This window comes from Equus caballus, chromosome 14 (genome assembly GCF_041296265.1).
Source record: "Equus caballus isolate H_3958 breed thoroughbred chromosome 14, TB-T2T, whole genome shotgun sequence".
Classification (NCBI taxonomy): Eukaryota; Metazoa; Chordata; class Mammalia; order Perissodactyla; family Equidae; genus Equus; species Equus caballus.
In genome coordinates this window covers 52253587-52268738 of record NC_091697.1, presented here as the reverse complement: position 1 = coordinate 52268738, position 15152 = coordinate 52253587, and the positions used below count along the sequence as shown (strand labels likewise).

The following is a 15152-nucleotide window of genomic DNA, read 5'->3' as shown; positions in this document are numbered from 1 at the left end:
TAAAAACTGTATCTTAAAAAAAAATTTATTATTACAAAACTTAGAATAGCAGTTATCTTGGGGAGGAGAGTGGTCAGGGATGGCACTGTGATCAGGAAGGGATAAACAGAGCAGGGGAGGGGCCTTTGGTGTCCTGCCAACTCTTGATTTCTTGGCCTGGATGATTGTTACAGGTGTTTGCTTTATAATTACTGATTAAGTTACATGTATTTTAATATATATTTATGTAAATCCTATATTTCACTACAAAATAAATAAATGACTAATTTTTTTAATAGAGTCTAAACTTTGAGCTACGCAAGCAGACGAACCATTGGGTGTAATTCTTGTTTAACGTATAAAAAACATTCTATCACTGGCTCTGCTCTCACCTGCCCTTCTCTCTTCATTAAAAATACAGATAAGAGGGGCTGACCCCGTGGCTGAGTGGTTAAGTTCATGCGCTCTGCTTCAGCAGCCCAGGGTTTCCCCAGTTTGGATCCTGGGTGCGGACATAGCACCGCTTATCAGGCCACGCTGAGGCGGCGTCCCACATGCCGCAACTAGAAGGACCGACAACTAAAATACATAACTATGTTCTGAGGGGATTTGGGGAGAAAAAGCAGAAAAAAAAAAAAAGAAGATTGGCAACAGTTGTTAGCTCAGGTGCCAATCTTTTAAAAAAAATATATAGCTAAGAATCAGTGCCTATCATATAGCAGAGTCCACTTAACAACACCTCCAAAGAGGAGCTTCCATCATATGCACAAAAATGAAGTACTTAAAGCAAAAGCTGGACATCCATCCAAGTGCCTACCAGTCACCACCCATGCTATGGAAAAAATGATCCTCAATAGGCAGAGTAAAATCTCCTCAATCACGGGAACTTCTCCAAAACATTTTCTCATTAGAGTCTCAGAACTCAGCCAACTGCAGTGTCCCAAGCACCTCCTTTCCAGTTCTCTTGCCATTATTCTTCCTACTTGTTTCAGGAACCACTATCTGACCAAAACTGTCATTTCTGTGGAAGAGTCGGGACTTTTACACAGTTTCTTAGATTTCACTTACAGCATGGGCTACTATTTCACAACCCTGGGATTATAACATTCTGCGTCAGAAGTGGCATTATGCAGGCCAGGATGTCCTGGGTTTCCTCTTTCTTATTTTTATTCTGTCATTGCTGAGCTAACCAGGGTGGTGGAAGGGGTGGTAACCATGTCAGAGACAGAGGGGAAGGAAAGTGGTCAGCCAGTATATGCATGTGCCTAAAATATAACGGGGACTTTGGAATGAGGGCAGAAGAGCTTGAAGCAGTAATTGTTTGGCCCTCACCTGGAATAAAGGAGAGAATATAAGAGAATGGTGGTCAAAATGTGTTCAAATACATCACTGAAAGCTTACAGTTATCTCAAGGATTTCAAATAGTTGAGATTCATAAGGCAAGGGGTGAGAAATTGAGCTCTAGCTCATCTGAATACTGGATCTAAGTTTTCCCAACTGCAAAAGAAGTGCACAAATAATTATTTCCTTCTTCTCTCCAAAAAAGTGAGCAAAAATATAGACTGTATTTTTCACTCTTTAGAAAATATATATCTCTTCAACCTATCAATAAGGTTTAACTCAACTTTAACTAAAACTGGATTTTCTCCAAAAAATTTTCTACTTTTTCTTTGTAGCAATGCTGTACATTTCAAAAAGAAAATTATTTTTACAAAGACAGATGAGACTCATAAAGTTATAATTCCAAATCCCAATTATATTCATGTCATTTAAAACAATTATACTTTTGTACTTTTCTAATAACATATACTTTATTGTATATTATACACGCAGTCATCTTCTTTAAAAAGTTATTTGTGGGGCCGGCCTGGTGGCACAGCGGTTAAGCACGCACATTCTGCTCTGGTGGCCCAGGGTTTGCCGGTTCGAACCCCGGGTATGGACATGGCACCTCTTGGCAAGCCATGCTGTGGCAGGCGTCCTACATAGAAAGTAGAGGAAGATGGGCACTGCTGTTAGCTCAGGGCCAGTCTTCCTCAGCGAAAAGAGGAGGATTCGCAACAGTTGTTAGCTCAGGGCTAATCTTCCTCAAAAAAATTTTTTGTTTAATTTAAAAAGTTATTTGGTATCAATATTTTAAAAAAATAGAGAATTCTCTCCAGGACATAAATAACATGGTTAGTCTATCATACTAAAGCCATCATTTTATATTTTCTCTTGAATAGGATCAGCATCACTGGTTTACTAATTATCATTAGGATGAAATGGTGATATTCCCTCCCAGAACCTGATCTACCACCTTTATAAAGGAAAAATAAAAATTTACATAAAACTATCATATTGTGCGTTATGAAAATATTTCCTAATCAATCCCAGTAAAGTGATTATAGTCTGAAGAATAACCCAACATAGGGGTATTAAAATGTAAATATGGAGTTTTAAGAAGAAAATGACAGTAAGACTATCTTCCCAAGGTTAAGATAGTACTTGTCTTTACCCTTCTAGTAAGTAAATAACTCCCTATCAAGGGGACATGAGGGCAAGGTTATAGTTCCCCGACCTCTGCTCCATAAGAAGAAAGGGCCAGCAGGTGAGGCTACCAGGTTGGTTGACAATGTAGGCACAGCATAACAAAGTTACCAAAAGCTACACAAATTCTAGGTAAGCTTTGCACTTGTAAACACCTACTGGGGAAAAAATCTGGAGAGAGCAAACATGAAGAAACAGAAAGGACAGAGATGAATAAAAGGGAGTCTAGAAAATACTAATATAGATTGGCTCTCAGATCCCAGAACCTGATTCAGATCAGCATCTATGTCATGAAAAAGGTTGATCCATAGTGTCAATTATATAGACTGTTGGCAGCAGATGGGGAGGCATACACAATGGGCCAAGTTAACAGCTTTGAACAGAAACTGGACCTATAGACCCAGACCAAAAACAACCTCACTCCTTTTTTTTTTTTAAGATTTTATTTTTCCTTTTTCTCCCCAAAGCCCTCTGGTACATAGTTGTATATTTTTAGTTGTGGGTCCTTCTAGTTGTGGCATGTGGGATGCTGCCCCAGCATGGCTTGATAAGTGGTGCCATGTCTGCACCCAGGATCCAAGCCAGCAAAACCCTAGGCCGCCAAAGCAGAGAGTGTGAACTTAACCACTCAGCCACAGGGCCAGCCCCAACCTCACTCTTTCAGTGATGAAAACACGCTAACTGGAAAAAGCCTGGCCTTTGTCTGCAGAGTTATGTATAAATTGTGCCTCTCTGACTTAACTGTAAGGTATCTGAGGGTAGAAATTAATGATGATGATGATAATTAAACAGGATTAAGATGAAACGGGTTGGACTGGCAAGAAGTACTAGGGCCTAGAAGAAGAGATTGTAGATTTGAAAGGAAGAGCAACAACTGGGAGGCCTTGGGATAAACTATTTAGAGCTCTGAATCTGTATTAAGCTTCCCAAGAAATAGGAAGCCATATTTGTAATTACTTCAACTGGTGACAGTTTATATGCCCAAATTCCCACATTGTGCTATGAAACTAATAGAATAATTAAGGAGAACAAGGACAAAGCACCAAATTTGAGATTAAGGAATCAGAAAATGCTTCTTAGGAGAAGTAGCCCTAAACTAAGATCTTAAGGATTAATAGATGGAGCTGGTAAGGGCAGGAGGAGGAAGTTCCCAGGCAGAGGGAACTACTTTTGCAAAGACCTAGTAGAAATAAAGACAGCACAGCAAGTTCTAAAAATAAAATACTTCTGCACGGCTGGAGCACACAGTGTAAGAGAAGGCAGAGGAAATGAGGAAGATGAGAGAAATAAACAGGAGTCATTTCATAAAGAGCCTTGAAGGTATGTTAACGAGTTTAAACTTTACTTAAGAACAACGATGGGTTTTACACATAGGAGTTATGTGACCAGGTTTAATATCTTAGAAAAGTCATTACAGCTAAAATATGTTAAAAGTATTGGACGGGGGAAAGCTGGAGATGGAAAAAACAGTTAAGATGCCACTGTAGATGGTAGGGGCCATGGTTTAAAAGTGAGCTTAAAGCTGTTTAAAGGTGGAGAAAAAACTCCAGAAAGAAATACCATTTAATAGAGAAAATAGGGCAGAAGTAACATTCAGAGATAAGAATTTTCCAGAATTGATGAAAGACACTAATCCTCAGATCCAGGAAATCCAACTTAATCCAATTAAAATTAAGAAAAAAAACAAAAAGACTAAATCCACACCTAAATATATCCCAGAGAAACTACAAAGCATGAGAATATTAAAAGTAGCGAGAGAGAAAAGACAAAGGAACAATTAGACTGACAGATGACTTCTCAACAGTAACAGTGGAAGCCAGAAGTCAGTGGAACACTATCTTTGAAAGAGCTGAGAAATTCCTATATAAAAGCAAAATGAAACATAGCCTCTAAACTATGTGTACAGTAATAATGAGCACCTATGGTACTCAAATAGTAGTCTCTAAATACCACTGCCCACTAAACTAAAAGATGAAGAAGAAATCAATAAATATCCTCATAGAGATTTGACACATCTCTCTCAATAACTAAGCAGAAAAGGCAATCAGTAAGAAACAACGACAATCTGAACAGTAAAATTAACAATGCATGTGTGTGTGAATGCACGTGTGGGTATGTGCATATGCATACATTTCAGGCTGAAGTGACAAAACTATAAAGGTATGCCAGTGGAAAAGTATAGGATTGCTTCAGGGAAGAGGGGAGAGTGTGTAGTAGGTGATAATATTAAAAATACAGATTAAAGCAGTATTGGAGAGCATACTAAATAATGCAGAGGTAGGGATCATGCAATAATTGAATGTTGAGGCAATCAGGAGTCTACACTGGTAGGAGAAATGGAAAACATGAAATTGAATATGAAGTAGATTTATATTTCTAAAGTAGACAGATAAATTGTCAAATGATGAAAAAACACTATATACAGCATAATTCCTCTTTATTAAAAAAAAAAGTGGGGGCCAGCCCCATGGCCAAGTGGTTAAGTTCGCGTGCTCTGCTTCAGCAGCCTGGGGTTTCACCAGTTCAGATCCTGGGTGCAGACATGGCACTGCTTATCAAGCCATGCTGGGGTGGCATCCCACACAGCACAACCAGAAGGACCTACAACTGAAATATACAACTATGTACTGGGGGATTTGGGGGAGAGAAAGAAAAAGAAAAAAAAAAGAAAAAGAGTGGCAACAGCTGTTAGCTCAGGTGCCAATCTTTAAAAAAAACACAAGTGTGTATATGAATGTGTTTATAAAATAAAGTTTGGAATGATACACACCAAACTGTAGAGGTGACATGCGAGGGTGTGCAGAGAAGATGGGAAAGTCATATTTTAATCATTTGTTTTATTTTTTGCTCAACTGTTTTTCTTTTTTTATAGGGCACTTATACTGCTTTTATAATACAAATAACATGTAAAATGAAAGGTTAAAAAAAGACAAAATAACTTCCTAGGGTAGAGGCTCAGTTTAACTGCTAGTTTTTTGTAGCTATAATTAGCATTCCAAGTGGGTACCAACAAGCCAGCTAATCTACATCTATTATCTGACAGATATCCAGATACTCTGCCAGTATTTGAGAGACTTCATGAAAGGAAACTTTTGAAAAATAAATTTCCTAATACTCATCAGAACTGAATAGTATGCTAAAATCATCATCTGTGGCAATTTTACCTTGATTTTTTTTTAATTGTAAAAGTTAAATACTAGTTATAATTTACCTAACACAGAGATTACAAGAAAAAAATAATTTCATCCCCATGTCCCATCTCACTTCTTTAGGGTAACCAGTGTTAATTTAATACATATGCTTTCATATCATTTTCAATGTTCATATACAGATCTTGTTTTTTGTTTGTTTTCATAAAAAGAGAATTATATACACATTACTTGGCACCTTCCTACCTATTCATCAAGACAATTTTTAGATATATTCACCTACAGTTGCAAAATACATTTTCTGTTATCTACATGAACACTAGAGGATACAAAATTCAATCTAGAACAACTGGGCTGACAAAAATGATAATACAGGACATAATAACAATCTGGTTACTACAGGGTAACAATTTTTTCTTTTCTTTGTTTGATTATTTGTTTTGTTTTTACAATACATCTTTCTAAGCTACAAATCTACTATCAAGTTTGTTTAAATTATCATCAGTACTCAAACAAAAATAAGCCTATGTAACCTAAGACACTACATGTTCACCCAGGCCATGCCGAGCTGGCGCCCCTGAGAAATCCCCAGGAGGCTACAGGGGGTGTCTCACCAATTCAGAAGAGGGCTGAGTCAGATTCTGAACCACTGCCTCAAATAGTACTCACAGAAATTAGATAAAGTGACCTATGAAGTCATTGTATCCACCCCCATCTCAGGAAATCTTGGTCCCAAAGAAATAATAACCAGTTTTTTGTCCAGTCTAACATTTACTACATACAGGATAGACATTTCACCAAGCCCAAGAAGAATATCTCATCAAAGTTTTTACTGTATAAAGAAACTGTAAGAATAAACACCAATTTTCAAAAGACATACTAAGTTATTCTTACCCATCATCTTTTTCCCTAGGCAAAAAAAAATCTGTTTTCCTCACTGGAGCACCATCCTTCAGATAGTTAAAGCTTACTACTTATATTCAGTCCTTGTCTATAACCTAATCTATGTTAAAGGAATTACAATGTGTAAAAGACATATCAAGATTCCTTAACCACTATCCCACTCTCAGGCCCATCCACCACAATATGTGGTGTTTAAATATATGTTGTGTTTTCATTTTTGTTTTTTTAAGAACAGACATATTCATTCAAATGCAATGGAGAAAACACATTCAGGTTAACAGCATCCTATCTTCTTCAAACTTCCCTAAAGTTCCAAGAGACTTGGAGTGTGTGTGTGTGTGTGTCTTATACATTGCCATTATTATGACTGCTTCAAAGCTCTGACACAATTAGAAAAAATGAAAACAATGTGACATGACCTTGGCAGGCATACAATTTCATTTTATATGATACAGTGAGATAATTACTTTTTTCCTAAAAGTTGACTACTAGCATCAATATTAACTCAAAACTTACTTCCAATTCTTTAATTTTTTCTTCTGCTATTTTCTGTTTCTCTAATAGCTGATTGTGAATTACCTCCTTGGATTGAAGAATAAACCTACAAAACACAAAAAAGTTGAAGATTAAGCCAGATGACCACTATATTCATCAAAATCAACAGCTATATCCCACAAATATTAAACTAAGAAAACTAAAAGGATGTTCTCCCAATTCAGGACAAATAAAATGCATTAATATATTAATGTGACAAACTCAGGAAACCACCACAGGTTTAAGCTTTCATGGCTGAGAAGAAATAAAAGCTTAAAAGTAAATTCTGCCTTCTTGTCTAAGAAGGGAATCAGGCTTCAAGTAGATTTACGATAAAAGAAAAAAAAAAGCATAAAGGGACAAAAATCTATTACAGGCTAAGAGATAAGTTAACAAACAATAAAATCCTCCATAATTTTTATTTTTTCAGTTATCTATATTAACTTTTATCTAGATTTTTTAAAACAATATTTGTAAATTAAAGCTCCCCCTCCAATCTTTTTTTTTTATTTTTATTTTTTGTAACAGCAGTAACTCATGACCTTTTAAAGTCACAATCAAGTACTGTGTTAGGATCAATGCATTAGTGTTTATACGAGTTCCTCACACAAAAAGCACTGTATAAGACCTAGTATCCTTTATTATTATTTCCAGAGTGTATAATACCTCTGAAAAGCTCAAAATGCACAAGTGGAAAATTTCAACTTTTTCCATTTTACAGTCAGGCACATCATTTACAGCTGATGAGGATGGAAATACGGGAAAGCTTTAAAAATTAACACTGAATCTCTTCTGTGACTTTATGTTCATAATTCTTGCTGTGGGGAAAGGAAGAAGAAACCATTTTATAAACTCAAGTAAATGAACTGAAATATTTCCCTTCCACTGGAAGTAAAGGAAAACTTTAATTACTCCAATCTCTTTCAGGATTGTCCAACTAGGGTATAACAGATTTCAGTTAAAGATTACAGTTAACTAAGCAGACTGTTTCTTCTCTTTGTACACAACTTGGAGTTTAAAAGAACTAAACATCTCTTAACGAAAAGCCAAACAAGAAAACACATCAAGATAGCAATATGCAGTTTCCTCCACCAACCTCATAAAAACACTGCATCTAGGTGAGTTCTTACTAAGAGGGTCTGTTTGTTTTTTTTTTTTTTTAAAGATTTTATTTTTTCATTTTTCTCCCCAAAGCCCCCCGGTACATGGTTGTGTATTCTTCGTTGTGAGTTCTTCTAGTTGTGGCATGTGGGATGCTGCCTCAGCGTGGTCTGATGAGCAGTGCCATGTCGGCGCCCAGGATTTGAACTAACGAAACACTGGGCCGCCTGCAGCGGAGCGCGCGAACGTAACCACTTGGCCACGGGGCCAGCCCCTACGAGGGTCTGTTTTTATAGATCTAAGACAAGTAAAAACAGACCAAAAACAGCAACTCTAGCTTTGCCCAGACTCCAGGGAGGAAACTGCTTTTTCCTGCCTCTTCTTCGTGAATATACCTTGGCACACATATTAATATACTTTGGTGAACTTCTCTTTCACTCCACTAATTATTAAGCTTATCTCCTGAGATGGACAGTCCAGATAATTTAACTGATGATCCTAGTCTTCAGTGATAACGTGATCCTTTGTAAAAGTCTTACTCATATATTTACTGCAAAGGTAGCCCATATTCATGCAAAACAAGGATTACTGTATAACCTGCATCCAAAATATTCTTATTGTTAGTCCAAGAGACAGGTGCTATTTTTGATAAGACTATGGTTTATATAACATTTTTCTCAGAACTAATTATTTAGCAGAGTATTTGAGGAGAAGGGCTGTTCTGAACTGTACTGTCTCAGTGACACCATGTAAAAAGTGTTATAAATCTAGGCCCAAGAGTCATCAAATTGCATCATTACACGCACAATTTTACTAAGAAAGTCTTTTAGCCCGGGAAATAATTTTCAGAGTAAAATACACATTTTTAAATAGCACTGATTGTGGCCAGTGAGTAGTATTCTCAAATAATAGGTCATCAGACATTATCTTTATTAGTGTCTAGGAAATTTTCAAAGCTAAGATTAGAGGTCAAGTCATTACTTATGTGGCCTTTAAAAATAAAGTATCTGAACAGATACTAAATCCCTTGAGCAGAAAATAAAATTACTAGAAAGCAAGAACACTCAACAACAAAAACATGTTTTTCCATGGCCACACACTCCTGAGGTAGCTATATTAGACTGTGCCAACTTCAAAGGCCAGAGAAATGTCACCAAAGCTAGCCAACTTACTATAAGCCAAAGGACATCTCAGCCACAAAAGTTTTAAACAAGGATGAATACTGAGTAAACTCAAAGGTCTACCTCAAAGAGCAGTTATATAGTCGAAACTCAAAAATACTTATGGAAAATTTGGTTTAGTCCTCAATACTAAAAATGCCAAAGATACATTGCATGAAGATTGGAAAGAGCCCCAAGAAGTATTTGGCTCCCTGGGAAAAGTCTTTAGAAAACAACTTACCTATTGTTTAAAAAGCACTAATTATTAGATGCTATTTTGAAGATAAAGGACCTATCGTAAGAATGTAATCATGAGTCGTATGTCATAAATATACACTAAGCACACAGTTTCTCAAAGCAGAGAATCTCACAGAGATCCTGCCTGAGAGTTTATGAAAGCCAAATGGTAGATAAAGGATTCTGGAGTTCAGAATGTGCTACAAAGGAAAAATAAACCATGAAGAGGGAAATTATTTTCATATGACAAATGATATGCAGAGAATGTGCTTACAATACTCAGGATTATATAATCTAGACTGGAGTCACTGTTTTGTAAGAGGCCTCTACATTGGAAATCAATGCCATGTGGCCCTGCACTGTCAAATCTCAAGGACTTACAGCCTGCTGTTCCATTTCCTCATTTATTTGTAATTATGCCATCTGAAAAACATAATGTTATGATGGCTTTTGCTTTTATTTGAGAAACATCAGAAGCTATGTTCTAAATTGTCCTGCAGGTTGGTACATGACTTTCACTTTCTTACGACTTAGCATGAATCAAAAGTATTGTTCACCTGCCCAAAACACAATCCAGGATCAGTGGCAATGTTGTCTTTTGGGTACACTTGCAAAGTGTGGTCACCTGGGCATATACTATTCAGAAACAACATACTTACGATAATGCATTTTGTTTGGGTGGGAAATCTTTAGAGGATGTCTGAAAACATATTCTAATGGCATTTAGGGCACCCACAAAATAAGTGGCACAGAAAAGGCTGAATAAAAATGAGCCTATCTTTCTTCTTTGCTTCATTCCACTGGTGATGAAAACTACTTGCATGTGTGCACAAAGATCCATGTGCAACAAAGTTTTTCTTTTTAAAAAAAAATTTTTTTGAAGACTTTATTTTTCCTTTTTCTCCCCAAAGCTGCCCGGTACATAGTTGTATATTTTTCGTTGTGGGTCCTTCTGGTTGTGCTATGTGGGTCGCTGCCTCACCATGGCCTGATGAGTGGTGCCATGTCCGCACCCAGGATCCAAACCAGGGAAACCCCGGGCTGCCTAAGTGGAGCACGCAAACTTAGCCACTCGGCCATGGGGCCGGCCCCACAAAAAAGTTTTTACTTTCTAATTTTTTTACCAAAAAAAGAAATAACCTAAATCCCTCAGTAAAGAAGCAATTCAAAAATTATGTATATCTATATTGTAGAATGCTGAGTGAGTAGACAATTCTGTTATTGGTATAATGCTGAGTAGATATCCTGAACACTCTTCTTGATTAAGAACAAAGCAAAATAAAAATTGTTTTCAGGGGCCGGCCCTATGGCCAAGTGGTTAAGTTCATGTGCTCTGCTTCAGCAGCCCAGGGTTTTGCCGGTTTGGATCCTAGGCGTGGACATGGCACCGCTCATCAGGCCATGCTGAGGTGGTGTTCCACATAGCACAACCAGAAGTACCTACAACTAGAATATACAACTATGTACTGGGGGGGCTTTGGGGAGAAGAATAAAAAAAAGAAGAAGAAGAAGAAGATTGGCAACAGTTGTTAGCTCAGGTGCCAATCTTTAAAAAAAAAAATTTTTTTAAACATTCTCCTGAGCAAACACAAACAAAAGATTCCACCGAGGCCCAACATGAAGTGAAATCAGGAATTCTGGACGGTAAGAAAGCAATAAACTGGCTTTCACCTTGTTTCTGCTGAATCCTACACACCTCAAACATCCACACTGGCACAGAAACAGGAGATAAAACCTAGGGGCCATCCAAGGTGAGGACACTATTAGGAGAATCCTCAATTAAACTCAGATTCCCAAAGGGCTCCACCTTCAGTCTAAGAGTGAAAAAGAAATAAGTTTGCCTCTCAGTAGGGTAAAACAGAAGAAACTCTGTCTATCTATACCTTGGTATTGAGTAAAATGAAAAACCAAAAACGTCCTCTAAGAATGTGTAACCATAAGCTGGCCTTCTCATGGGTTGTGGCCAAATTCAACCTATTGCATGGTCCAGAAAATCTCAAGTACAGAATTTAATTTACAGTTCCTAATTAGGTGGGTGACAAAATTCAAGTAAACTGAAGATGGGTTAATAAACATTAATTAAACTAAAACACAAAAAGAAAAAAAATTCTACAAAACAATAAAATAAACAAAACAAAAAAATAAGATGCAGCACACAAGACCTAAGAGACAATACTGAGCAGTCTAACATACGTGTAATTAGAGATCAAGGAGGAGAAAGAGAATGGAGAAGAAAACATCTGATGAAAATGGACAAGAATTTTCTAAAACAAATGAAAAGAACACCAAATCAGAGTTCTAAGACATTCAGAGAAACACAAGCAAAATAAATACAAACAAAACAAAACTAGGCATAGCATAATCAAACTGCTGAAAAACAAAGATAAAGAGAAAATCTTGAAGGCAGACAGAGACATGACACATTACCTTCAGAGAAATAAAGATAAGAGGTACAGCAAATTTCTTGTCACAAACTATGCAAAGGCAGAAAACAATGGAAGGACATTTTCAAAGCACTGAAAGAAAAAGGCTATTAACCCAGCATTACATACGCAGTAAAAATATCTTTCAAAAATGAAGGGGAAACTCAAACAAACAAAAGCTAAGAGAGTTTATTCTGACAAACGTACACCATAAGAAAGGTTAAAGGTAGTTCTTCCAGCAGAAGGAGTATGATAACATGTCAACTTACAAAGAAATGAAAAGCACTAGAAATAGAATAAATTAAGATGAACAGGGGCTGGTTCGGTGGTGCAGCGGTTAAGTGCGTACATCCTGCTTCGGTGGCCTGGGGTTCGCCGGTTTGAATCCCAGGTGTGGACATGGCACCGCTTGGCAAGCCATGCTGTGGTAGGCGTCTCACATATAAAGGAGAGGAAGATGGGCATGGATGTTAGCTCAGGGCCAGGCTTCCTCAGCAAAAAGAGGAGAATTGGCAAATGTTAGCTCAGGGCTAGTCTTCCTCAAAAAAAAAAAAAAAAATTTTTTTAATTAAGTCAACTTTGAAAAAAAAGATGAACAGCCAGCCCAGTGGCATAGTGGTTAAGATGAACATAACAGACATACTTTTCTTACATTTAATCATTTTAAAAGACAGTTGACTGTCTAAAGCAGGGGTTGGCAAACTATGGCTTACAGGACAATCCAGGCACACTAATTTGTTTACATAATGTCTATGGCTGCTTTCTCGCAACAATAGCAGAGTTAAGATAGAAAGTTGTGACAGACATCATACAGTCATCATATTACTATCTGGTCCCTTACAAGACAAGCTTGCCAACTCTTGATCTTAAGCAAAATACTAACAATATATTGTGGGCTTCAAAACACGTAAAATGTATTAAAAAAAAAAAAAAAAGGAATGGCAAGAGGGATTTGACATAGAATATTATAGGATAAAGTGGTATAATATTATTCATAAGTAGATTGCAATAAATTAAAGACATATATTATAAAAAATAGGGCAGTCACTAAAATTTTTTTACTAAGCCTAATAAGCCAAAAGTGAAGGAAAAATAGAATCATTAAAAACACCCAATTAATCTAAAAGAAAACAGAAAAGATGGAAAAAGGAATAAAAAACAAATGAGACAAATAGAAAACAAGTAGCAAGGTGGTAGATTTAAATCCAGTCATGGCAATAATTATTCGAACTGTAAATGATCTAAGCACCCCAACTAAAAGGCAAAGATTGTCAGATTGGATTAAAAAGCATGACCCAGCTATATGCAATCACCAAGAAATCCATTTTAAGTAAAAAGACATAGATAGTTTCAAAGTAAAAGCATGATCACACCCATTAGGATGACAGTAATAAAAAAAGACAGCTAATAACAAGTGTTGGAGAGAATATGGAGAAATTGGAACCCTCATACATTGCTGGTGGATACGTAAAATGTTTCAGCTGCCATAGAAAACATTCTGGCAGTTCCTCAAAAGGTTAAACAAGAGTTACCATATGACCCAAGAATTCTGCTCCTAGGAATATAGCCAAGACAAACAAACACATATATATATCTGCACAAAAACTTGTACATAAATGTTCAAAGCAGAGTATTCCTGATAGCCAAAAAGTGGAAACAATTCAAATGTCCATCAAATGTCCCTCAACTGATGAATGGATAAATAAAATGTGGTATATCCATACAATAAAATATTATTTGGCAACAAAAAGGAATGAAGTACTGATACATGCTACAACATGGATTAATCTTTAAAACTTAATGCTGAGAAGGCAGACACAATCATGTACCATATGACTGTATGATTCCATCTACAAGAAATATCCAGAACAGGCAAATCTATACAGACAGAATGATTAGTGGTTGCCTGGGGCTGGGAAAAGGGGGGAATATGGAATAACTGCTAATGGGTTTAGGGATCTTTTTGCAGTCATAAATATGCTCTGGAATTAGATAGTGCTGATGAGTGCACAATTTCGTGAATATCCTAAAAACCACTGAACTGTTCACTTTAAAATGGTTAAAAGAGTGAATTTTATGTTATGTAGATTTTATCTTAAAAAAAATAGCCAACAGATTTAAACAGACTTCATCAAAGAAGAGATAAGGATGCCAAATAACTAATGCTCAACATCATCAGTTATTAGGAAAATGCTAATTAAACCCACAAGAAGACACCATTACACACCTATTAAAATGGCTAGAATTAACAACAACAAAAAAGGCAATACCAAGTGTTGGTGAAGATGCAAAGCAACTGGAACTCTCAGGCATAGCTGGTTAGCATGCAAAATGGCATATCCACTTTGGAAAAGCATTTGGCAATTTTTTATAAACTTAAGAACTTCAGCAACCCAGCAATCCCACTCCCAGATTTCTACCAAAGAGAAATGAAAACATATGTCTATGCAAAGAACTGTATACAAATACTTATGGCTGTTTTATTCATAATTGCCAAAAATTTGAAACAACTCAATGTCCATTCACTGATGGTGGTGCAGCAGTACAATGAAATGTTATTCAGCAACAAAAACAAACTACTTATACATCTAACAAGATGAAGAAATCTCAAAGCATTATGCTACGTCAAAGAAGACAGACAGAAAAGGTTACATACAGTACAATTCTAGTAACCTAACCCTCTAAAAAAGGCAAAACTACAAAGACCAAAAACAGATCAACAGTTGCTGGGGGTGACAGTAGAGAGAGGACTGATAACAAATGGACATGAAAGAATGTTTTGAGCAAATGTAAATATTCTATAACTTGATTGTGGTGGTAATTACATAACAGTATGTGTTTGTCAAAAAGTATACAACTGTACAACTAAAAAGGGTAAATTTTACTCTATGTAAATTATACCTGAAAAACAATCAGGAAACGACTTCACTTCCAACAAAATGGAAATAATAGATTAATCCTAAAATGACATAAACGTAAGCATATTTAAGTCTCACTGTGACTAAGGAAAAGAATAAATTCATTTTTTAAAGTTATGAAATAAAATTGGGCAAATATAGGGGCCGGCCCCGTGGCCGAGTCGTTAAGTTCACGCACTCCGCTTCGGCAGCCCAGGGTTTCACCAGTAAGGATCCTGG

General features: G+C 36.6%; 1 protein-coding gene across 1 annotated transcript in view; it reads right to left on the bottom strand.

Moving 5' to 3' along the window:
* The window catches only part of PFDN1 (prefoldin subunit 1), a 59549-nt gene that overhangs the window by 25322 nt on the left and 19075 nt on the right, over nt 1-15152 (bottom strand). The window contains exon 3 of the mRNA XM_005599355.4: nt 7077-7161. Within this exon, the coding sequence (XP_005599412.1) occupies nt 7077-7161 (85 nt within the window). The remainder of the gene's footprint in view (nt 1-7076; nt 7162-15152) is intronic.